The sequence below is a fragment of the Marmota monax genome, unplaced genomic scaffold (assembly GCF_021218885.2).
Source record: "Marmota monax isolate L192 unplaced genomic scaffold, Marmota_monax_Labrador192_F-V1.1 WCK01_AAM20220418_F8-fsc00322, whole genome shotgun sequence".
Taxonomy (NCBI): Eukaryota; Metazoa; Chordata; class Mammalia; order Rodentia; family Sciuridae; genus Marmota; species Marmota monax.
Genome location: NW_026692168.1, coordinates 258191 through 285180, shown reverse-complemented (window position 1 = coordinate 285180; position 26990 = coordinate 258191). Strand labels below are relative to the sequence as shown.

General features: G+C 34.7%; 1 protein-coding gene across 8 annotated transcripts in view; it reads right to left on the bottom strand.

Annotated features, from left to right (window-relative positions):
• Cdc27 (cell division cycle 27) overlaps positions 1–26990 on the bottom strand; it is a 62414-nt gene that overhangs the window by 29642 nt on the left and 5782 nt on the right. For 7 of the 8 annotated variants that reach the window (XM_046420997.2, XM_046420972.2, XM_046420975.2 and 4 more), the window contains exons 2-8: positions 22560–22635; positions 12342–12489; positions 10288–10413; positions 3140–3237; positions 2151–2305; positions 1835–2046; positions 328–442 (exon numbers count right to left, since the gene is read on the bottom strand). In XM_046420997.2, the coding sequence (XP_046276953.1) occupies positions 328–442; positions 1835–2046; positions 2151–2305; positions 3140–3237; positions 10288–10413; positions 12342–12489; positions 22560–22635 (930 nt within the window). Of the gene's footprint in view, positions 1–327; positions 443–1834; positions 2047–2150; positions 2306–3139; positions 3238–10287; positions 10414–12341; positions 12490–22559; positions 22636–26990 lie in introns of those variants that run through there. The other variant, XM_046421025.2, reaches the window with a different exon arrangement.

Below are 26990 nucleotides of genomic sequence, written 5' to 3'. Positions count from 1 at the left end.
CATGATTTGTAATTTATATTCAAAATATAGAAACAATCTTAATTTTGTTTTTAAAAAGGAATTAAAAGCAAAAATGAATATATTTACTAGCTATATGCTGATGAACTAACGAGTTATAATGTTAGTTGGTTGAAAAAAATCACCAGTTATGTATCTAAGATAACCATGAAGCTAGGACGATCATATTCTTTTATATTTTGATCAACAACTCTAAGGCAAAAACAATTACAGAAAAAGTTAAATTTTCTCTTAATTTATCTTTACAGATTGGAATTTTAAAGAATTTTTAAAAAATCAATACAAAATTGCATTTTACATGTAAAATACCTTTTTTGTAGGGGCTCCGGTGGATGGCACATCAATTACAGAAGGTGTATTAGTGTAGTTTTGTAAATAGGATCCATCTCCAGGACTTGGGGTTTCTAATGGCAAAATCCCAAAACTGAGAAGAGGTTGAAATCAAGGTGTCAAAAAGTCATCAAGGCATATATAAAGCAGCAGTATACTTAAATTAGAAGGTCTAAAAGGAAGAGAATGGCAAATCAGTCTTGGGGGCAGTGAGGACCTGAGGGGCAGATTAAAAATAAGCTGTGAATGAAGACTACACCACCCACCATTCCTAACACTAAAAAATAATAAAAAATAAAAAAAGGAACTAAACTGAGATACAACTACAGATCTCAGGAGGTTCATTAAAAATAAAGAAGAGTGGCTTTATAAAAGCTGATATGCATACAATTAAGACATATTTAAGAGTTTTAAAAATTTCTCCAGGGGTTAGGCATATAACTCAGTGGTAGACCACTTGTATAGCATGTGCAAGGCCCTGGGTATGATCCCTAGCACCACAAACAAAATTCTTAGACTCTGGGTTTTAGATACAATTATGGAGACAATGTCTCTAGACAGTATGGATATTTATCTAATAATTATCAGTATAATTATACAATGGTGTCTAAGGGCACTGTCATCTCACAGTCAAGTTATTTTAGTAGTTCCCTGGGCCCAAGGCCCCATTCATAGCATATAATTTTTTGACACTTTTAGATATGTACCCCTCTTGGATGGGTTCCTATATTTATACATACATATACTTCTAATAATTTTGACAAAACATTTCACTGACTGATGTCAATACTTCCTCCATGTTTTAGAAAAATGTACTAAAAAAGCCCACTGATGTTAGCTAGGCACAGTAGTGCACGCCTGTAATTTCAATGGCTTGGGAGGCTGAGGCAAGAGGATTGCAAGTTCAAAGTCAGCCTCAGCCACTTAGCAAAGCCCTAAGCAACTCAGTGAGACCCTGTCCCAGTCTCTACATAAAATATAAAATAGGGCAGGGGATGTGGCTCAGTGGTCTGGTGGCCCTGAGTTCAATCCCTGATACCCGCCCCCCCAAAAAAAACCCTCAAAACAAACAAACAAACAAACAAACAAAAACCCCAAACTGGTGTTGCTATGGTTATATCATAGGCATAACAACATTTCAAGGGGTTCACTGCCATCTACTGATGTACAGCCATAAAGGTAGTATTTTTCAATGCATATATTAAAGATAATTAAGACATATTTAAGAGTTTTAAAAATTTTTCCAGGGGTTAGGCATATAACTCAGTGGTAAAACACTTGTATAGCATGTGCAAGGCCCTGGGTATGATCCCTAGCACCACAAATAAAATAAAACAAATATACAAAAATTTTAATCACATCCACTTTTATCCACAGTAATTTAGGAAATTGCTGTGCATGTTAATTTATATTATTAATCATATGAGCCATTGTAAGATCACAAAATATTACAATACATTTTGAACTAACTTTTTGTTTGACTTACCTTGGGGTTAATGGGCTAAGAGCAGCTGGTCCTCCTAATAAACTTCGACCGGTTTTTGGTTTATTTTGAACCTGTTTAGATAATATGGAAGTTCCTGTTCCAAGAGGTACAGTATCTGGTGAAATTACAGCTGAATCAATATAAGACACTGAGGAATCTGTATTCAAGGAGTACTTTGAATTGGAAGATTCTAAGTTCAATCTGTTTAATTCCTGAAACAGAAAATTTCTATTATGTCATTTACGACACATTGTTTAGCCCAGATAATTTTCTCAGTTTTTCACAATCTTTTGAATGGTAGAGTAAATACACTTACAATTGTGTCCTGGGGTGTTTCCGTAAGAACTGTCTCAGGCTGTCTATGAGATAAACTATGATTAGATACTAGTGTTGTACAAGAATTGGGCAGACAGTTGCTAAAGTTCTGTATAGATGTTAACTTAAATGTTTGGTCAGGATCTGGCTTTTCACCTGCAAAGACCAAAAAAAAAAAAAAAAAAAAAAAAAGAAAAACAAAACAAAAAAATAAAGATATTTGCCTCTGAGGAATAATTTTTCTTTCGAGTTTTATAACTAAGTGGAAATAAGTCCTTATCTAGAGTTTTAAAAAATTCTTCTGTCCATTTCTGTTAATCAGATTGGCCTTCCAAAAGTCCATCCATTAACTTATCATAAAAGTTAACCCATAAGACAAAGATGTAAATGTAGTAAATATACTAAATTGAAAGGACACTAGTTTTTAAATATAATAAACCACAGAAAAATGTAGATTTGGATGTTTGTTTTACAGCAGAAAACAACTAGATGGCTTTTTTCTCAAGGTAGAAGGTGACATTAGAGAGGTGAAATGCAGGTGATATTACAGTAAAGACTGAAGTATTTCTGGGGATACAGACACCTGTTTTAAAATGATCCTTTACACAGCTTAGAGCATATATACTGAGACACTCTATATTGTCCAGGTGTCATTCAATTAATAGTTTTTGTTCCAGGACTCTATTAATTTCTTATCCAGAAAGCAATTTGGCTAGTGATAATATACACAATACAACTTATTCTAAAGGACTGAATATATTTAAGGTGAACTGGCTAAATAGAAAAGACTAGTGGATTTAATTTTTGAGGTAGCATAATGGAAGGTAACATCTGAATCACATGATTCTAATTCTCAATTTCAACAGTCCTTAATTCGCAAAATATTTTTATTGTAGATAGATGATTTGTATGAATCTCCAAAAATTCAGGGGGGAAAAAAAAAGAAAACATGCAAACCCCCTTCCATCCCCATGGCCTCCACCAACCTACCTATTTCACATAATGATTCAAAGGGAGACCAGAGGAAAGGATTTAAACTAAGGCTCTTTTGGTAACATTCTGATCCTTTGGCAAGCCGATCTGTCTTGCTGTGGAAAGAAAAGAATAAAAAAGCTATAAAGCCCCAACATTTATGAAGATAATTTTTGGTTTAGAAAATCATATAAATCTTATATAAATTCTGACAACACTCCTCTTGATGTTTCCCTAAATTATCAACTTCTCCTTCTTCCCATTTTAACTTTATTATTTGGAAAAGTTCAAGTTAAAAGTCTGGTGAAACAAATACAACATGAACTGAAATATTAAAATAAACTTTTACTGTCTTCTTGAATACTACCATATAACATCCCAATGGCAATTCTAAATGTGAGTTACATATTTTAAACATATTTAAAATTATTTGATTTTTAACAAAGTAGCAGTAGCCCTTAATAAAAAGGAAAATTCATAATTCTTTCCTAAAGGTTTACATTTGGAATCTTCACAATATCCCTGGTAATAAATACCTTGTAACAATCTGGGATTATGAGAATGGCATTGCTGACTCCCAAGATTTCTATTAGGAGGGCAGAAGGGGTTGGTGGGTATTGAGATTCACTGACGCTTTGAAGTAAAAATACTAATTACCTGGTGTGAGGTTTAAATGTTTTAATACCACATGAAAAAAAAAATATATATATATATAGCAAGTCTTCTAAAATTGTAAGGTTTTACAAAGGACCAGATGGCAATGCAACCAACATTTTCAAAGGAACCTCCTCTTCAAGTGAAACTATCAGATAAAATACACAATCTGTTTTAATATGCCAATTATCAGTATAATCTTAGGGAACTATAGAGAAGACTTCCTTGGGGAAACAGGCATTAGTTTGCCTGACTTGTAAATTTCTACTTTAAAAAAGGAGAAAACAGGGGGCTGGGGATATAGCTCAGTTGGTAAAGTGCTTGCCTCACATGCACAAGGCAGTAGGTTCAATCCCCAGCACCACAGGAAAAAAAAAAAAAAAAAAGTAGAAAAAAGGGCAAAATGGATGTGGTGGTGTACACCTATAATTCCAGTGGGTTGGGAAGCAGAGACAGGTGTTCAAAGCTAGCCTCAGGAGCAGTGAGGTGCTCAAAGCTAGCCTCAGGAGCGGTGAGGTGCTAAGCAACTCAGTGAGACCCTGACAAAATATGACTGGGGATGTGGCTCACTCTCGTGTGCCTGAGTTCAATCCCCAGTACCAAAAGAAAAAACAAAAACAAAAACAAAACAGGGCAAATGATATGATAAACCTAAGAAGTTTCAAGTGGATATAGTTGCAAATGCCAGAATTCCCAGCTATGTGGGCAGCAAAAGCAGGATTGAAAGTTTGAGGCCAAAATAAAAAAAAAAAAGTTTGAGGACAACCTAGGCAATTTAGTTACATCTTTTTTGAGGGGGGGGGGGAGGGAGGGAGGGAGGGAGGGAAGGGGGAGGGGGAGGGAGACAAGCAGAAAGAGAAAGAAAGGGAGAAGATGTTAACAGCAGAGTGCTTGCCTAGCATGTGAGGCCCTAGATTTGATCCCCAGCACAGGAAAAAAATAATAATAATAATTAATCTGGGGGGTGGTGTCCTAGGGAATTGAACTTAGAGGTACTTTACCACTGAGCTACATCCCCAGCCCCTTTTTAAATTTTGAGACAGGGTCTCACTAAGTTGCTGTGGCTGGCCTTGAACTTGTGATTGCCTGAGCCTCTTAAGTCTCTGGGATTCAGGCACATGTCACTGTGCCCTGCCCTATTTGTCTAACTTTTTTTTTTTTTTTTGGTGTGTGGGGGGGCACAACGTGTGTGCCAGGGATTGAACTCAGGGGCACTCAACCACTGAGCCATATCATCAATCCTATTTTGTATTTTATTTAGAGACAGGGTCTCACTGAGTTGCTTAGTGCTTCACTTTTGCTCAGGCTGTCTTTGAATTCAATCTTCCTGCCTCACCTTCAACTGGTGTTACTGGGATTACAGGTGTACACCACCATGCCCAGCTATTTGTCCCACTTAAACTAACAAACATGTGGGCAACACTCTGGCAATGGGCAAAGAGACATTTCATGGCGGGATTACTCTCATAGCAGTCAGAAGCAGAACAGAGGACAGTCCTTTGTTCATCTTAGCTAGATCTCTATATTGGCAGCCAGAGCTGTTTCATGCTAGGGCACATTAAAAACACGCATGCACACAAAGAAGGAATCAAAATGAAGGTAGACTTTTGAAAAATGTAAATAAATTTTGTCAAAGTCCATGCCTAAGACTGTTCAGGTGAAATTTCTTATAAGAAAAATAATTGTCATGGATTGATTTAATCATCTAACAGGGACAGAGAAGTAACCTAAAAATAGGAAATAAAGAAAATGTATAAAAAGGCTATTTTCTAAAAGTAACAGAGTTAGAAGTGGTAAATCAATACTTGGGATTTATTATTTTTTTGGGGGGTGGGGGTAAAATGGGGATTGAACCCAGGGTTGCTTTATCACCAAGCTACATCTCCAGCCCTCTTTTTTATTTTGAGACAGGATCTTGCTAAGTTACTTAGGGCCTACTAATTTGCTGAGGCTGGCCTTGAACTTCTGATCCTCCTGCCTCAGCCTCCTGAGTTGTTGAGATTATAGGCATGAGCCACTGCACCTGGCAGGAATTTTTAATATAAGGCTAGAAAAGGAAAACACAGTGAAATCTCAATGTTTGAGGACTATATTAAGCCTCTAACAAACCATTCTATGACTATTTCTTCTACTATTTTCTTCTTGCAATTCTGAAATAAAGATATTTCCTCTGGTCCCCTTCTTCATAAACCCTTCTCTGGTGAGAATCTCTTTGATAAATAATTCCTAAATCTACTTATTGACATCAAACTTACCTTTCCTCTGCTGGCTGGACAATTTCATCTAAGTTTAGTTCCTTACTTAAAGCTTCATATGTTCAAAATCAAATTCATCTTTTCTCCTGAAATCTGTTCTCTCCTTAGATATTAGCCTGCCTCACTTCTAATTTTTCAAGTGAGTAGAAAATAGGGCAAATGATACGATAAAGATGAGAGGTTTGAGCTGGGCATGGTGTGTGCACTAAGAGCAACACTATTATCACAAGTTCACACTCAAAAAAATCTACTTACAGACAATTCTGACTCATTCTTCACAGTCAAACAAAAACCTGGCCTTAATTCACGTACTTTTATTTTACCTCTGGCTTAAAGTTCCTTCTTTATTTTCACTGTTATGATCTGTATTGCTTCCTACATGTCAATAGATTCTTCTTCTTTTTTTTAATATTTTAATTTTTTTTTTTTAGTTTTCGGCGGACACAACATCTTTTGTTTTTATGTGGTGCTGAGGATCGAACCCAGGCCGCACGCATGTCAGGCGAGCGCTCTACCACTTGAGCCACATTCCCCAGCCCCAGATTCTTAACACTCCATGTTTCCATTCAATCACAGTTTGCCTATTTATTTTTTCCTGTGTTTTCCCTTGCAATTGATGTAGTATGCATGCATCTAGATTATAGGATGCAATTTTAGTCATAAGACAGGCATATCACAACTAAAATGAAAATTCAGTTTTGAGGCAGGATTGTTCCACTTTGGATTCTTTACCATCTTTATGGTGAATAAAAATAACATAATCATATTCCTCAGAAGGGGGAAAAAGCTTCCATCTTCACAATTAGGAACTACTTTCACACACACCGAACTTTTCAGGACTGGAGTTAACTGCACCCTCAAAACTTTATTAATAATTTTATTTAAAAATAATAGTAGTACTTACATGTGCGAGGCAAGCTCTCTGCCACTAAGCCACAACCCCAGCCCCAAAATTTTAAAATTTAAATGTTCTCTTTTATTTATTTTGGGATAATTTTAGATTTATAAGAATGTCACAAAAGTGATAGAGTGCCTGTGTCTCTTTTATATAATTCCCCCTAATAATATCTAATAAAATCACATTACAATTATCAAAACCAAGAAATTGACATTAATATAATAGTGTCCTCAATTCGGATTCAGCTGCTTTTATGTGTGCTCATTTGTAGGTATATAGTTTTTTATCACATTTACAGATCTGTGTAACCACCACCACAATCAAGATATAGAACTACTCCAATTTCCCAAAGAAACTCCTTCAGCTGTTCTTTTAGTTACATTTTCTCTCAGAATCACTCATGTTCTCCATCACTATTATTTTGTTAAATCACTACATAAATAGAATTTCGCAGTATGTAAACTTTTGGAACTGGCTTTTTTCATTTGCCACAATGCCATTGGTATCCAAGTTATTGTATACAACAATAGTTCATTCCTCTATATTGCTAAGCAGTAGTAGTCCACTATATGAAATAGTTTACTTACCTATTTACCCACTGAATACAGGTTGTTTCCAATTTGGGACTTTTACAAATAAGCTGCTATGATATATAAGTATCCCCATCACAATGTATGAGGAATCCTGCATCCTTAGCTGAACTTGTTATTATCAGTTTTTTTTTTTAGCCATTCTAATAGGTATATCGTAGAATTTCATGATGGTTTTACTTGCCTTTAATAATGGCCAATGATTTGGTACATCTTTTTTTTTTGTTTTGTTCTGTTTTTGTTTTTGGCAGTACTGGGGACTAAACCTAGGAGTGCTCTACTACTGAGCTATATCCCCAGACCTTGTATTTTTGAGACAGGATTTGGCTAAATTGCCAAGGCTGGCCTTGAACTTGTGATCTTGCCTCAGTTTCCTAAGGTGTGGGAAATACAGGCATGTATCACTTTTGCCTGGCTGAATATGGTGCTTTCAAGAATATTAAAATTTTGACTTCTTTCACAAATCCTGCATTCCCACGTATATATTACTCCCCTCAAATAATTTATAGTCTTCAAACATCTACTTTTCTTTAAAAGTTCTATAGTTATATAGAAATGTTAGATTTTTACTTTTTCTGTCAAATTTTTCCTAGTTGACATCTTACTCTTCTGCTTAATTAACCAAGCAGAACTGATTACTATTTTATTATACAAACAAAATATTGCTCAAATTTTATCACAGTATTTATTTTTTTGTTTACAAAAAGAAATCATTTTTTATTTAACAAAATCATCTTTTTTTTATTAGTTGCTCAAGACAATACAATGATCTTGACATATAATACATCTGATTCAAATAGGGTGTGAATTGCTGTATGTATACACATAGATGTATAACCAATGTGATCCTGCAATCTGTACAAGTGGAAAAATGAGAATTCAGAGTACTTTTATTATAATAATAAAAACTTACAAACTTTCTTAACTGTTTCTTTCCTTGTATTCTATTATAAACCTTTGAGGGTGGGGGCTGTGAGTTATTTACATTTATATTTTCAGTGTCAAGTACTGTGTCTAGCTATAATGTGGGATAGATCTCCAAGTATCTTGAATGAACAACAAGAAAGAACGTAATGCCAGTTGAGTGCAGGGCACAGTGGCATATTCCTGTAATCCCAGTGGCCCAGGAGGCTGAGAGTTCAAAGGAAGATTGAGAGTTCAAAGCCAGACTCAGGAACTTAGCAAGGCCCTAAGCAACTCAGTGAGACCCTGTCTCTAACTTAAATTCTATACAAAAAGTCATTTTCAAGTTTTTTATTTTCCTCTTTTTTTTTGGTACCTGGGGATTGAACTCAGGGACACACACCCAGCTCTATTTTTGTATTTTATTTAGAAACAGGGTCTCACTGAGTTGGTTAGGGCCTCACTAAATTGCTAAGGCTGGTTTTGAACTTGTGATCCTCCTGTCTCAGCCTCCTGAGCCCCTGGGATTATAGGCAACACTTGGCTGGGCAAGTTTATTTTTCTTAATACAATATTCATTTGTCTTGGGGCTGGGGTTGTGACTCAGCGGTAGAGCGCTTGCCTCGCACATGCAAGACCCTGGGTTCGATCCTCAGCACCAAATAAAAATAAATAAAGGTGTGGTGTCCAAGTACAACTAAAAAGTAAATATTAAAAAAAAAAAAAAAACTCATTTGTCTTGATTTATCTTAAAACAGATGCTACTCTGGTTCTTTAAATAAGCAGTCCTCTATTACTTCTCATACAACAGATGACATTTAGATATACAAAGTGCTCCCTTGGGCAGTTGTGAGCAATTTCTACTATCCTAATTGTATATCAACCCACTACTTCAGAAGTATTTCAGAATGAAAATGAGTAAGAACAATATTATTATTGTTCAATAATATTATTGAATAATATTATTATTGTAGTAACTTTGATTTCATACTTACTTTTCTTGAAACTTGAAGATTTAGGGGCTGGGGCTGGGGCTGAGCAGTACAGCACTCGCCTAACACATGCAAGGCCCTGGGTTTGATCCTCAGCCCCACATAAAAATAAATAAATAAAATAAAGGCATTGTGTCCAACTACAACTAAAAAAAAATATATATTAAAAAAATAAAATAAGTAGATTTAAAGAACTATTTCTATAATCACTATTATTTCAACTGCCATTGTAAGAGATTTCTTTTGACATACTTCAAAATTGTTATGATATGGGGCTGGGGTTGTGGCTCAGAGGTAGAGCATTCACCTAGCACCAGTGAGGCACTTGGTTTGATCCTCACACAACATAAAGATAAATAAATAAAGGTATTATATCCATCAACAACTAAAAATATTTTTAAAAAATTGTTATGATATGCCAGATGATAACTGTCATTCTTTATTACTGAAATTTATATTCAAGCCTCTAAGGAATAGCAGTGTTATTTAACATCAGAGAAAAAAAAATAACATTGTATTTATTCAGTTGTTAAGCAGTACTGCTGTAGTTAATTATCATTAAAGCTAAAAAATGCGATCCACAACTTTACTATTTAACTGGTTTAACAAGGTCAAGGAATCAGAAGATTTTGTACTATTCAGCCATGTTATATTTGACAACATAGATCAATAGCTTTTTAAAAAAAATATTTTTAGTTGTTGATAGACCTTTATAATTTATATGCAGTGCTAAAATCGAACCCAGTGCCTCACATATGTCAGGAAAGCGTACTACCACTGAGCCACAGCCCCATCCCCTCAACACAGGTGTTTTAAACTACAAAGCATTCTCATACAGGAAACATTTCTGGTAGTTTGAATCATTCTTACTTACCAATATACATGTCCCAACAATGAAAGAGTAAAGCAAGCTGAATCACCAAACTCAGTAACAATATCATCATGGTTTTTCTGCTTATTAAACACTCCACCAGACAAGATCTGTTCTCCCTCTGCAAGCCTTCAAAATATAAATTTATAGATTAAAAAACATCAAATATAAAAAGCACTTCATGAAGACACCATCATTACCAATATGTGTCTTAAATATGGAGACAGATAAAGTAAAAGTTTATGGGGGCTGGGGATGTGGCTCAAGCAGTAGCGCGCTCGCCTGGCATGCATGTGGCCCGGGTTCAATCCTCAGCACCACATACAAAGATGTTGTGCCCGCCGAAAACTAAAAAATAAATATTAAAATTCTCTTTCTCTTTAAAAAACAAAAAAATAGTTTATGGTACTTTTAGAATAGCAGTAAACATGTACTTCAAATTATTTGGGAAGAAGAAAATTATTGTCTTTACAATTTCAGTTTCTTCTGACATTTTTTAACTCATTAAATTTAATTTCTTTCTTTCTTTTTTTCTTTGTGATGCTGGGGATTGAACCCAGAACCTTCTGCATGCAAGACAAGCACTCTACCAACTGAGTTCTATCCCCAGACCTAAATTTGGTTTCTATGTAGACATCTAGTCTAAGCAATATAATCAATCATTACTCATGTCAGAAGAAATAGAAGATGATCATTTTACCGGGGGGAAATATGAATGGTTCTTTACTAACAAGTACGGTCATCCTTAGTTTTATAATTCCTTGAAATAGGAATGTACAAGCAAATTAAATAAGACTAATACTCATAGCTTTAATCATTTTAAGTTTTATGAATGAAATCTGAGTAGCACTTCATCTCTTTTTGTCAATTATGTTTTCTTGATTAAAAAAAATTTTTTTGCCAGGCCAGAGTTTTAAAGTTTTTGATTAATAATTAATTAATAATTAATTACCATGTGGAAAACTCTCAAGTAGGTTAACAGCATATCCTGATTACATCCTTTCACTATTAATGGGACTTTTTTGTTTTCTCCTAGTAAGACTAAAACACACACACAATATATAAACATTTATAAATAGGATAAGAACATCAATTTAGGGGGCTGGGGTTGTGGCACAGTGGTAGAGCGTGCGCCCAGCATGTGCAAGGCGCTGGGTTCGATCCTCAGCACCACACAACAATAAATAAAATAAAGGCATTGTGTCCAACTACAAGTAAAAAAAAAAAAAAAGAACGACAATTTAGAAATTGGTTTGAGACTAATTGGCAAATTAAGAAAGTCAGTTTTTAAGACTTAAGCATTAAAATTTTTGGAATTTAAAATAATCTAATAACAAATGTTCCAGAAATTTTATAGTTACTTTAGCTATCCCTAATTAACAAGTCATCAGTCACTGGACAAATAATATGGTATAGTTATAATTTATAAATATATGGTGACTTTATGAGACTTATTTACATCCTCCAATGAACAAAATATACACACAGGCTTTTACAAATATCTGTTTAGCCACTTTTATCATTATCCCACCTTCTACAGCACAGGAAAGAGTTTAATTGAACTTGATGGTTTATCTATTTCTCGAGCTGCCACCAGATTTGGAATAGGAACTTGACTAAACTGTAAATAAGGAAAAAAGTAAGTGCCCTTGCTTCAAAAGGGTATACAGTAGTAGTTCCCCCACCAAAAAAAAAAAAAAAAGATTTTGAAAGAAAACTACACAACCATCAAGATACATCATCCTTATTCAAAGTGGCCTAACACTGAAAACAAAGGAAAGGAAATAATATTTGTGATAATTTTTGAAATTGATAAGAATAATTATAACTTACACTTCTCCAAAAGTTAAATTCTGATATCACCATAACAATGAAATCTCTCTATAACAAAAACAATGTGATAAGCAACAATGTAAACATTTAAAATGTTACTGAACAGCTTTCTACTACTAAAAAAGGAGAAAAGAGGATTAATCACAGTTTAATTTGTCAGAAGAATTTTATCCAAAATTTTATAGTATAAAAAGAACAAAATTAGAAAAGATTTTAAAACTTACTTGCTGAGATCAACACAACATTTTGCAAGCAGGTATTTACACTGTGGTGTAGTACAACTGTGTCCTTTCAAGAGTCTATATGCTTTGTATGCCTTTCCTGAGCGGTAATAACAGGTTGCCAGTAAAAACAAGGCTTCTTCTGAGTGTACTAAAAACAGACATAAAAAAGAAAAAGAATATTGGCCATTGTTCAGAACATTGAATGGTACCCAATTTATCTGGCAATAAACAAGTTTAGGACAAAAAAATTAGGCATCTTCTTTAACCCAAAATAATCATTATTAATTTACTTTTGAATTATGGAGAAATATATCGCTGATAGAAAAGTTCATTCTCCAGTTCTTGATTATCTTCTCTCTATAAGAAACTGAGGAAAGAATACAGTGAAGACAATCATAGTATTACTGAAAATCTTTAAGAAAGTAAACACATATATATCACCCTCTCCCTTTGAGAAGACTACAGTAAAGCATTTAGTCTTTAAATAATATTTCTCTAATAACTTTTTCGAGAACAAGTCAAGTTTCACTAGAGAGGGAAACTGAGGGTAAATAAAATTTATTAGTAATCTGAAATAATTTCTACATTAGAAGACAAGATTTTACAAATACATTTTTCACATAGGGTGTAGGCGTATGTTTGTAATTAAAGCAATTTGGAGCACTGAGACGAGAAGATTGCAAGTTTGAGGTCTACTTTAGCCACTCAGCAAGACCCCGTTCCAAAAAAAAAGGACTGGGGATGTAGCTCAGTGGTAAAATGTCCCTGGGTTAAATTCCCTTTAAGTGCCCCTCACAAAAAAAAGTAAAAAAAAAAAAAAAAAAAAAACATTGTTTTTAACACCAAATTATATTTAAGATAGCTTAAAGGAAAAATTCTAAGTTGGTGGACTTTAGAGTAACACTATTATTGCTCTCCAATGGAAGGAGCTGAGTTACTCAACAATTGGAGTCCTATTTCTTTGTATAAGGAAGTGCCCCATGGTTCTTCATGAAATGTGGCATTTCCTTCTCTTATTCTGTATCTCTCCTAAACCAACCTTCACAGATGTGAATCTACAGAAGCAACAAAAAAAGGATTTGAAAGAAAACACACAAACTTGTGTTTTTATGTAATAATCCCAGTGGGTTGAAAGATCTTATAAACCAGTGGTTGAAGAGTAGTCCCTGTACCAGCTTCAATATGACTTGGAAATGTGAACTCTTGTGCTCTCAGACCAACTAAATCAATAATTTGGGGAGTGGGAACCAGTAATACATGTTAACAAACTCCTCAGGTGATTCTGTGGCATGTTGAAGTTTGAGAACCACTGTTTTAAAGCATGAGACAAACTTGTCACATTTTCCTGAAAAGTTAATTTCATTCTAAGATTTGGGATTAAAAAGTAAGAGATTTTATTCTTTTAAGTATTTTGTCATATACATATGCAAGAATCCCCCACAATACCTCTCTGGTCTATCTCATGATTTTCCATGAAACAATAGTATAAAAATAATATGTAGTTTGGGCTGGGGATGTGGCTCAAGCGGTAGCGCGCTCGCCTGGCATGCGTGAGACCCGGGTTCGATCCTCAGCACCACATACAAACAAAGATGTTGTGTCCGCCGAAAACTAAAAAATAAAATATTAAAATTCTCTATCTAAAAAATAAATAAATAAATAAAAATAATATGTAGTATAGGCTGGGGTTATAGCTCAGTTGGTAGAGTGTTTGCCTTGCATGCACAAGGCCCCAGGGTTCAATCCCCAGCACCCCCCGCCACCAAATGTAGTAAATAAAATTTGCACATATGGCATATCACTTGATGCAGGATCAAAAAACAATTGAGGAGCTCTGCTGCAACAGGAACAAATTATTAATTTCACTGAGCTACAAGTATTAATTTATAGGAGTTAGTGTAATTCCTTTCAGATTTTGCAAAGACTTGGTTTCTTTCTTTTTTTGGTATTGGAGTTTGAACCTGGGGTGTGTAAAGCACTGAGTTATGACCCCATCCCTTTTCATTTTTATTTTTTTGAGACATGGTCTCATTAAGTTGCTTAGGTCTTCACTGAGTTGCTGAGGCTGGCCTTGAATTTGCGATCCTCCTGTATCAGCTTCCCAAGTCACTAGGATTAGAGGCATGTGCCATTGAGCCCAGCTAAAGACTTAGTTTCTTGTTGCTATCTTAAAATTATTGACCATACCAATAAACAATGGCTCCCATAGTTTAACTTCCACCACAGTAATGCTTTATCAAATATTTTGTTTATAGATACTTGATTACATGTGGGTCCATTTTCACTAGAGTCAAATTCCCTAACAACATAAAGATATCAACTATTTTGTGTGTGTGTGATTTTGGTGTTTACAATTACTTTCTAAAGTGTAATAACTTAAAAACTACATATTCATATTGTGTAACCGATGTGATTCTGCAATCTGTAATGGGGGTAAAAATGGGAGTTCATAACCCACTTGAATTAATGTATGAAATATGATATGTCAAGAGCTTTGTAATGTTTTGAACAACCAATAAAACAAACAAACAAACAAAAAACTACAAAGCTAGCCAATCCCTAAAAAACAAATACCAAATGTCTTCTTTGATATAAGAGTAACTAAGAACAGAGCAGGGAGGAAGAGCAGGAAGAAAAGATTAACAGAGACATAAGGTGGGAGGGAAAGGGAGAGAAAAGGGAAATTGCATGGTAATGGAGGGAGACCCTCATTGTTATACAAAATTACATATAAGAGGTTGTGAGGGGAATGGGAAAATAAACAAGGAGAGAAATGAATTACAGTAGATGGGGTAGAGAGAGAAGATGGGAGGGGAGGGGAAGGGGGATAGTAGAAGATAGGAAAGGTAGCAGAATACAGCAGTTACTAATAGGGCATTATGTAAAAATGTGGATATGTAGGCGATGTGATTCTGCAATCTGTATTTGGGGTAAAATTGGGAGTTCATAACCAACTTGAATCTAATGTATGAAATATGATATGTCAAGAGCTTTGTAATGTTTTGAACAACCAATAAAAAAAAAAAAGATGAAAACTCAAAACAAAACAAAAAAAAAAAAACCCTACATATTCAACTGGGATTATGGATTGGTAGTTTAGGCAAAACTTAAAAAAGTAAAATAATGACATTTAAGATAATGAAATGAATTCAGAAAAACCTGACTTATTGTAAGAAACATGGTGGTTTCTAAGGGCTCCCTATAATTAATGGAAAAAGATAACAGTACCCAAAAATATTACTAGTGAACCAGCAGTAAGCACCTAAAGAAAGCAGATGTATGTTTACTGAATAGGATTGACAAATAAATACCATCTAGAACAATAAACTAACTGATAGTCGCTTCCTATAATGCCAAGGTCAGAAAAATTCTAAGGCTGATTATGGTAAAGCCAGTCAATGTACAGACACCAAAATAAGATCTGGAAACAAGGTCTGGGATTGTGAAATATAATGTCCATAATATATTTCATAATTATGAATAAAGTGAGCAATGACTGGGTAGTCACTCCTAAAGTAATACTGAGAAGTCAATCATGTGCTTGTTAAACTACAGTACATCCATATGATGAAATAGTCTACTCTAAAAAACAGTCACACAGAAACACTTTGAGAATGCATGGTTGAAGCTATAGAACACTACTGAAGCTCCTCTTCTTTTTATTAATATGTATTAACTGCATATTAATGGGATTCAGTGTGATATTTCCATACAGATGCACTGATCAAATTTAATCTCTCCTTTTTCACTCTCCTGCCAATGAAGCTCCCCTTCTTACAAATAGGTTAGGCTTCAAAAATGGAAAGGTATTTTGAACAGAAGTCCAAAATAGTTAACAGGGACATTATCTTAAATCCTTCAGATACATTTCCATCAAATAGAAAGAAGAATTACTTTTTCAGTGCTTTCAAACTAAAAAAATAAGTGCTTCATGATGATTAACAATATAAATAATGCAGGGGTTGTGGCTCAGTGGTAGAGCGCTCGCCTTGCATGTCTGAGACCCTGGGTTCGATCCTCAGCACCACATAAAATAAATAAATAGACAAAACAAGGATATTGTGTCCATGTATAACTAAAAAAAAAAAAAAAAAAAAAATATATATATATATATATATATATATATATATATATATATATATATATATATATATATAAAAATAAGCACCTATTCTGTCAAGACCTAAAATTAGTTGAGGTGTCTTCTACGTAGCCTTGATAAAATATTATAGAAAACTTCTTAAAGGTTAGAGCACTCTCCTGACTGCTCTATTATACACTTGGATGTTGTATGTATTTAAGGGCATAATATTATGGAGCTATCTATGATTTGTTATACATGTTTTATCTTGATTATCTATTTTAAGTTCTTAAATCAATTACAGTAGTATCCTCCTCTGACCTGAGGAGGATACATTTCAAGACCCTTTGTGGTTACATGAAACTATAAATACTGCTAGGCTCTATGTATACAGGTTGAACACATCTTGTTCAAAATGCTTGGGATCAGAAGCATTTCAGATTTGAGTCTTGGATTTTGAAGAATTTGCATAGACTTCACTGAGTGAGCATCCCTAATCTGAAAATCTGAAACTTTCCAAAATCTGAATCCTTTTTACTATGAATGCTCAAAATTTCAGGGTAGCAGAATGAAGTGGTGCATGCCTGTAATCTCAGTCATTCAGAAGACTGAGGAAGAAGGATTGCAAATTCGAGACCAGCCCAAGGCTGGGGATGTGGCTCAGAGGCAGAGTGCTTGCCTAGCACATGTGAGGCCCTGGGTTCAACCCTCAGCACCAATAAAAATAAACATATATATATATATATATATATATATATATATATATATATATATACCAGCCTGGACAACTCAGCAAGATCCTGTCTCAAAGTAAAAATAAAAAGGGCTGGGGATATAGCTCAGTATGGAGGTTGGGAGCGAGAGGGTATGTGGATCTCAGGGGCTGGGGTTGCAGCTCAGTGGCAGAGCTCTCGCCTAGCATGTGGGAGACACTGGTTCGATTCTCAGCACCGCATATAAATAAATAAACTAAAGGTCCATTGACGACTAAAGAAATAAGCCAATGGGGGATGCCAATGTGCATCATATATAATAGGGATGAAAAAAGATCTGGAAACTCACTGTATTAGAATATGCTAGGAAAGAGAAGGAACTTGTAAAGGACTTCCTATATACCAGAACTATAGTAAATTCTTTATATACGTGGGTCTTCGAAATTACTTGTTCACTAGATATTTTTCCTTCTTAAAGATGTGGAAAATTAGACTCAGAATAACTTCTTCTTGTCTAAGATCAAATGGTTAATGAATATGAGTTCAGATTCTTACACCATTCTGCTGTTCTTCCTCTCTTACACTATAGTCTACACCAGGCTATGAAACTCCTTAGGAGAAAGAAAAATGGGTAACAAGGAACTACTGAAATTCAGAAAATATTTCAAAAATTTAACTAACAAAAGATTCAACCCATCAAGTTCTTTGGCCTCATGCCTTGTGGAATGTTTTTTCCAAAACATTAGAAAATACATGTTTTTCCAAAACATTAGAAGCATAGGAGGTCACTAAGCAAAGAGGTTACATGTAGTCTATCAGCTACGTGCCATCCAAGAACACTGTGCTAACAAGAATTCTGAGGTTGATTCAGTGGAATGAGTACTGTGATGAACTAGTGATGTCTACTATGACTGCAAATCAGAGAAGTGGCAAGGATTTGCTACCCTTGATAAAGTGGAATCAGAAAGAATAAACCAGTTACTGCCTATGGACAATGGTCAAGTTTCTTCACCTCAAAAAGGCAATAGCAATATCCACTATATAGGATTATTGAAGGTTATATAAGAAAATAATATTAACCACTTAGGTCACCCAGATATAGTAAGAAGTCAATAAACGACAGAATTATTGTTTTTAATTGAGTGATGATATCTGCACTCAATGCACTAAAATTCTAAAATTTTCCCTCATAAAAATAAAGTTAAGGGCTGGGGTTGTGGCTCAGTGGTAGAGTGCCTGCCTCTCATGTGTGAAGCGCTGGGTTCGATCCTCTGCACCACATAAAAATAAAGATATTGTGTTCATCTACAACTAAAAAAATATTTAATAAGTTAAATGAAGCGGTTAGGTCCTATATTGAGAAATACACACACACACACACACACACAAACACATGCACACCAAGCAACTTCCCAAATGTCAAGCATTTTATTATGCACACATAACATGTGGATTACAGCTTTGTGTGGACTAATCTGGGAATTCCACTACTAATTCAGTGGGAAAATTCAATTATCTGATTTTTAAAAAAATTTTAAATATTTATATTTTTTGTTGTAGTTGGATATAATAGCTTCATTTTATTTATTTATTTATTTTTATGTGGTGCTGAGGATCAAACCCAGTGCCTTGCATGTGCTAGGCAAGCACTCTACCAGGGAACCACAACCCCAGCCCCTCAATTATCTGAATTCTAAATGAGTACAACCTTTAGGAGCCTAATTGCAATGAAAAATAAACTGCATAGTTTTGTTTTCTTTTTGTGGTGATGGGGTTCAAACCCAGGGCCTTTCACATTCTATGCCAGTAGTGTTTCACTGAACTACACCTCCAGCTCTGTTATGATCAACAAATTGAAAAAAGAAAGATTAGAAATATAACACAGAAAAACTGGTGCTGCCTAGGTATTGATGAAAATAAAAACAGATTCTGATAAACCTTGCTCTTGCATAACGAAGTAGAAGAGGGTAATCTATTCTATCTTCTTTCTAAACCAGTCTTTCCTTCTTACCCTTGTCAATCTTTTCATTGGGACCTCAAACTCCTGCTGCACGGATCTTCCCCACTTTTCTCACTTAGCTCCTGTTCTCTCCCAGAAGCTTCACTGAACTTTCAACGGAAAGTTAAATTCCTCATATGTCAGTTACCTCGGAGTAAGATAAGGAGGTTTCACCTTCCTTCTCAAGACTATTCCCAAGCTTTACTCCTGTCCTTTTGAGAAATCCCTGATCCTGAGGTTCATATCTTCTTCTTAGAAGTCTCAGCTACTGAACTCATGACTCTTTGCTTCATTAATGAAAGAATTCTGGGTGTGGATTATGATCTTCCTCTCCAACATTATTCTCATACATCTCTCAATTAGACCTCATATGAACTTTGGTGCCCTGACCTCTCTGTTCTTTCTTAATTATCAACCACCTCTGACTTAACTTTACCTGACCCACATCTTGTCTATATATGTGTGTGTGTATGTGTGTGTGTGTATATGTATGTATGTATGTGTGTGTATATATATGTATTTATTCTTTTTTTTTTGGTGAGGGAAGGGGTATCAGGGATTGAACTCAGGGGCCCTCAACCACTGGGCCACATCCCCAGCCCTATTTTTTGTATTTTATTTGGAGACAGGGTCTTACCTAAGTTGCTTAGTGCCTCACTTTTGCTGAAGCTGGCTTTGAACTTGAAATCCTCCTGTCTCAGCCTCCCAAATCACTGGGATTATAGGCATGTGCCACTGGCCTGGATATATATATATATATTTTTTTTTTTAAATACCTTTATTTTATTTATTTTTATGTGGTGCTGAGGATTGAACCCAGTGCCTCACAAGTGCTAGGCAAACATTCTACCACTGAGCTACAACCCCAGTCTCCCGGCTATATATTTTTAATATTCTTAATCTCTTCTCCTTTTGTGACAAATGCCTGGCAAACCTCTGATATCCACCTTCTTTATGCTTACAGTAAAGTTACTAAGCACTTACTACTAGAGAAAAATCCTAATACAGAAAGGTTGGATTATCAATTCATTCGGGAATACACAAAACACACAAAAATAAAGCTCACCTGCAAACATTACAAATTGAAAACTCTTGGCAAGTAATCCAATGGAAACAATACAAAAAATAAAAAAAACTAAAACAAACAAATTAATAAAAAGAACACACTACTGTTTCTGGTCTATACATGTACATAAAAGCATTTATATACCCAATTTGCCACATACATGTATATGTATTCATAGTAGAGATGTCAGTAGCTCTTAATTTATAGACCTACATGGTACAGGGTCAGCATTGATCAAATCTCTGTGTAATTTCAGCCATACATTATTTTTCTTTTTTTCCCCCAGTGATGAGATTTGATCCCAAAGGCCCTTGTGCATGCTAGGAAAGCACACTTCCATTGAGCCACATCCCTAGGAGTCTTTGTGTAATTTCAAAGCAGTAAGAAAATGCACTTGGAAAAAATAAAATTACAAAAAGTTAAAGACTTCTCAGTAAAGCATAAATTTGATAGAAAAAAAAAGCAATAATGGGAGATATGCCTTATTAAATATGGAAAGAATATAAAGTGTTAATTATAAAATAATATGATATTGACTTAAAAATAGAAAATTAAGATGGATACAGTAGTACATCTGAATCTCAACTACTCAAAAGGCCAAGACAGGAGGATCACAAGTTCAAGGCCAGACTGGGCAATTTAATTTAGCAAGACCCTATCTCAAAATAAAATAAAAAGGATTAGAAATGTAACTTAGAGATAGAATGCTCCTGGATTCAATCCCCAGTAACTGACCCCTCTCCTGCCAAAATACAAAAAGAAAGAAAATTAACTAGTGGAAAAGAGGAGATTCTGGTGGCAAAGCCAGATATTTTAAAAAATTTAATATAAAACCAAGTAAGAGCCAGGTGCAGTGATGCATGCCTGTAATCCCAGCAACTTGAGAGACTATGGCAGGAGGATGTAAAGTTTGAGGTCAGCTTCAGCAACTTAGCAAGGAACTAAGTAACTTAGTGGAACCCTACCTCAACATAAAAAATAAAAAGGGCTGGGGATGTAGCTCAGTGATAAAGTGCCCCTGGGTTCAATATCCAGTAACCCCCCAATCCCCCACCCTCCGCAAACTAAACAACGCTCCCCCAAATAAGTAAAATACCATGTGGGACTTATTTTAAGTAATAATGTAAAATAACAGAATTTTTGGCTCTTATCTTACTCAATATACTACTATAAATTCTTTGAAAAAAATTTAATGTACCAAGAACCATGTACTTAGTATAGCTGTAAGATGACAATTTTCCAGCTACTAAAGCAATGAGAAAATGACAAAGCTGATTTAAGTTCAAATAAATGAAAATGTTAAATAGCAGAACTGAAAAGTCATAATTATCAGGGCTAGAGTTGTAGTTCAGTGGTTGAGCGCTTGGTTAGCACGTGTGAGGCACTGTGTTTGATCCTCAGCATCACATAAAAATAAATAAAAACATCCTGTCCATATAGAATTTAAAAAAATATATTTAAAAAAATAAAAAAATTAAAAAGTCACAATTATCTACACCAGTATCTTAGCAAAATAATTATAAAAATTTAATGATAGAAACAAAACACATTACAAAATGTTTATTAAGCATTTATTACTATGTTAAATGTCTGTGCCAAGTGCTTTAAATATATTATCCTGCTTACTTTTTCAATTCCATAATTCCATATTTATTAATGAAAAATAAATTCATATAAATAAATTCATATATATTCAATTCTATACTTATTAATATTTATAAATGAAAAATCTGAAAAGCTCAGACATTATATAACTTGCCTGGGGTCATAAAAATGTATATTTGAGTGACAGGATTAGGATTTGTGCCATAGTTATGGATTCTAAATCCATGTTGTTAGCTACAGAACATAGACTCTATTCTAATTAAAAAACAAACCTAGAGCCGGGCACGGTGGCACACTCTTGTAATCCCAGCAGCCTGGGAGGCTGAGGCAGGAGGATCACGAGTTCAAAGCCAGCCTCAGAAAACAGCGAGGTACTAAGCAACTCAGTGAGACCCTCTCTCTAAATACATTACAAATAGGGCTAAGGATGTGGCTCAGTGGTTGAGTGTCCCTGAGTTCAATCCCCAGTACCAAAAAAAACAAAAAACAAAACAAAACAAAAAAACAACCTAGGGAAAGAAACCCTAAAGAATGGGAAATGATTAAATACATCAGAGTCTATAAACCTGAATCAACTCTATGGTTATTAAAATAAACAAAAGGAGCCACATAGATAAAAGGTAAAGTTTTTATGAACTAGTGGTTAATTATAAAGAAAATACAAGAGGGTGATACTAAGAATCTTGTTAGTCATAAAAGTGATGGAATTTCATGCATTTTATTTATAGTTCTATATAAATGAAAATTTACAAACCTTCTGCATACAGTCGCTCTGCAAGGAAAACTGCATCTCGGTAAGCATAATGGTTTAGTGCTTGCCATATAGCAGCCTGCAAGTGGAAGAAAAAGAAAATAAATACAGATACACAGAGTTTCAAAGTTACTCCTAGCACAAAGCTTTGAATATAAATATCTTTAAGTGAAAAAACCTCAATGCCCATAGAGCAAACTCCACAGTGTATATGACTCCTGACATATCTGCATTTACTCACTCAACCTGCATTACTTTTAGTCTTCTGTGCCTTTGTATATCCTTTTTCTTCATCAGGGAATGCTGGCTCCCTTACCAACCTTCCCTAATAAATTTCTAATTCTTTCTAAAGTCCTAGCTTAAATAACGCCACCGTGCCTGGCTAACAAACACTATTGTATTCACTTCTTAAAGTACATGTTTAAGAAGTTCTCCAAATTAAGATATATACTTAGAAATAAAATTACTGAGTTATTGAATATGTTCATCTTTACTAGATAATGTCAAATCATTTTAAAAAATTATTAATTTATATACCAAATAATAATATCAGTTTCTATTTCTATTTCCTGGCTAACCTCTAGCCATTACTTTTTTCATTTACTTCTTCATTAGAATAGTCATATTATATTACAGTTATCTGTTTACAAGTCTGCCTATCCTACTAAAATTACATGCTCTTACCAGCAGTGGTTTTCAACCATTTTTCATGATACACATGAAGGAAATGTTCAAATGTATATCATCCTCCCACAAAAACTTCCTCACCTATTAGTTTAAATGCCACCTATTTCTCAACCACTCAAGAAAGCACACTGGAATACAAATGAGTAAAATTATAGGACTAATCTTTAATTCACTTGAATCATGCTTTTTCTTTTAGAGTCAAGAATCATAAAGTATATATAAGATAGGACATTTTAAGTTAAAAATAATAAAAAATATCTACATCCATGCACTAACCACTCAGGTCCAGAAATAAAATATTAGCAACTATCTTTGAAGTTCTTTCTTTCTTTTTTTTTTTTTTAAATATTTATTTTTTAGATTTCGGCAGACACAACATCTTTGTTTGTATGTGGTGCTGAGGGTCGAACCCGGGCTGCACGCATGCCAGGCGAGCGCGATACCGCTTGAGCCACATCCCCAGCCCTGAAGTTCTATAGTCTCCTCCAGCATGTCAATAATATAACTTCTTCTAGCCTTAAATAGGAAACTACCACCCTGAATTCTGCTGACCTTTCTTCTGGCTTTCTTCATAATTTGATACATTTGTGCCTATCATCCCTAAGCAGCAGCATATTTAGTTTTCCAACTTTAAATTCATGCTTGATGATATCTGAGGCTGGAGTTTGTTCACTTTCATTGAACAAATAATATTTCCACTGTTTAAAGATATCAAAATACGTTTTATATGGGCATTTAATAATATTTCCACTGTTTAAAGATATCAAAATACGTTTTATATGGGCATTTGGGTTATTTCTAGAGTTTCTGTTTGTTTGTTTTAATAATGCTACAACAAACACTATTTTTTTGGTTACCAAGGATTGAACCTGGGGGCATCAGACCACTGAGCCACATCCCCAGCCCTATTTTGTATTTTCTTTAGAGACAGGGTCTTACAGGTCTGTGCTTCCATGCCTGGCTAACAAACATTATTGTACTCACTTCTTGGAGTACATGTTTAAGAAGTTCTCTAAATTAGGATACTTAGGAATAAAATTACTGAGTTATTGAATATGTCCATCTTTACTAGATAATGTCAAATCATTTTTAAAAATCATTAATTTATAAACCAAACAATAGTATGAGTTTCTTGGGGCTGGGGATGTGGCTCAATTGGTAGCGCTCTCGCCTGGCATGCGTGCGGCCCGGGTTCGATCCTCAGCACCACATACAAACAGAGATGTTGTGTCCACCGAAAACTAAAAAATAAATATTAAAAAATTCTCTCTCTCTCTCTCTCTCTCTTAAAAAAAAAAAAAGAGTTTCTATTTACTCCATAGCCTTGTATACACTACGATTGTCAAACTTTAAAAGCCTCCGATCAATTACAAAAAAATAGATTATCAGGCTGGAGCTCAGTGGTAGAGTGCTTGCATGTATGAGGTTCAGGGTTCAATCTCCAGCAACACACACACACACACATACACACACAGTGATAATAATTAACAAAAAAATAAAGGTTTAAACTGTTCAAGATTAAAAACCTCTTGTTTGTACTGTCTTAACTTTTTAAACTGGAGGGCTTTAGTACTTATTCAATAAATATATTCTGAGCGTCTACCATGTGACCACTTTCTGGACTCTAGATATTTAGCTATGAGCAAATAACTTCTGCTCTCATTAAGTCTCATTCAAATGTTACTCTTATCTAGACCAAAGCCTTTCAACCCCACTTAGATGATGTTCTATCCCAAATTCACTGAATCACAATTTCTACACCTGGGATTGTGCTTAGATTATCATTACTTTTAAAGTTTTCTACAGGTGATAAATGAGCATTCAGGGTTCAGAATCATTCCACGTGTCCAGATAAGCAATCTCCCTTTTTATAGTAAAAACTTGTGAAAATTTATGAAAGCTATTAACCTCCTCCCCAGAGAAAAGCATATACTCTGGAAGTCTGCATATATTGAAAATCCACATTATCTTGGAAGTATAGTATAAATTTGGAAGTATACTATAAAGCTGAAAAGCTAGTCCATGTGATAGGAGCTGAATATGTCACCTACTAGAAATAATAGGTACTTGATAAGTATTTGTGGAATTAAATTTAAATATTTAAAAGAAAGGAGCCAGGTGTGGTGGTGCACATCTGTAATCCTGGTGATACAGGAAGCTGAGGCAAGAGAATCATAAGTTCTGGGCTGGCTTCAGCAACTTCGCAAGACCCTGTCTCAAAAATAAAAAATAATAAGGACTGAGGATGTTGGCTCAGTGGTAAAGTGCTATAGGGTTTTAATCTCCAATACCAAAAGAGAAAGAAAGGAAAAAAAAAAAAAAAAGGAGAAATGGACAAGTTACTACTTTTAAAAAGGTCCTTACTCTTTTGTATTTTAGCAACTACTACAGAGTTAGTGTCTGAAGAAGCACTACTGCTGCCAAGACTAGGAGAGGCCAATTCGGAGGACACAAGATCACAAGTTTGAAGTCAGTCTCACCAAGGTAGAAAGACCCGGTTTCAAAATAAAATTTGTAAAAAGGCTGGGGATGTAGCTCAATGGTTTAAAAAAAAAAAAAAAAAAAGTACTGAGATAAACTAAAAGTGTTCTAAGAGAATTTCAACATTTGGATTGCATAACAACTTCAAAAAATATCACTCAGAAAATACTAGGCTAAAGGGTTTTCAATCTAATTTGACTCAGCAATTATCTCTTTTCTTTTTTTTTTTTTTTAATTTAATGAAGAGGATTCCTGATTCTTGTTAATCACATTGATCAAGTTGTTTATGAGCTTTAACCACCTACAAAATAAAGACTAAAACACTTCAAAGACAGGCATATACATGAAAGTCTAGCTAAGTAATTGATAATTATAATTCTGCCCCCCAAAACATATCTGGTCTTCTAGTACTGGTGTGGCCTAGGGTTCTGGAACCACATACACATATAAGTACCTTTCAAAATTACACTAACTTAAAGCAACTGCAGTAATAATGAAAGACACACACAAAAAAACATTTGCATCTATAAGGCAGACCATATTTTGCCTGGATTTCTTTAGTAGTATCTTAATTGGCCTCTCTGAATTCTCCCCCCATGACTTTTTCACAAATCAGATCTGATCATGTAACGTCTTCACTCAAAATCCTTCAGTAGCTTCTCATCATTCTTACTGTAAAAATTGTAATCACCAAACTTGGCAACATAGTAGAGTTTGTGCTTACTTCTCTTTTCTTTTCTTTCTTTTTTTCGCAGAGCTGGAACCCAGGGCCTCCTTGCTTACTTCTAGGCGAATGTTCCTTTCTTCCTATAGCCCTAGTCCTTTTTATTTTATTTTTCAAACATGGTCTTGCTAAATTGCCCAGACTGACCTTAAACTTATGGCCTTCCTGCCTCAGCTGGCATTATAGGTGTGTGCTACTGTGCTTATATTTTCTTGTGCTCTGTGCTTAGCACAATAGTGTTTTTTCAGCTCTTCAAATTTACCATATTACTCCCATCTTACAGACCTTCTATTACATGCAGTTTCACCTAGCACATGCCTCCTTTCCTCCAAACTAAGCAGATTCCAGTTATCCTTCAGATTTTTCTCTGAGAGAGGGTTTCTTTGAAACCCCAAGATGAAATTTGGTATCCTTATTAAACACTTAATAGCACCAAGAATCTTTTTTGTAATACTTCTTGTCGTAGTTTTACGTTGATTTTGGAAGAAATTTTAGTGTCTTCCTTGCTATTATAAATTCCAGGAAGGCAGGGACTACATACA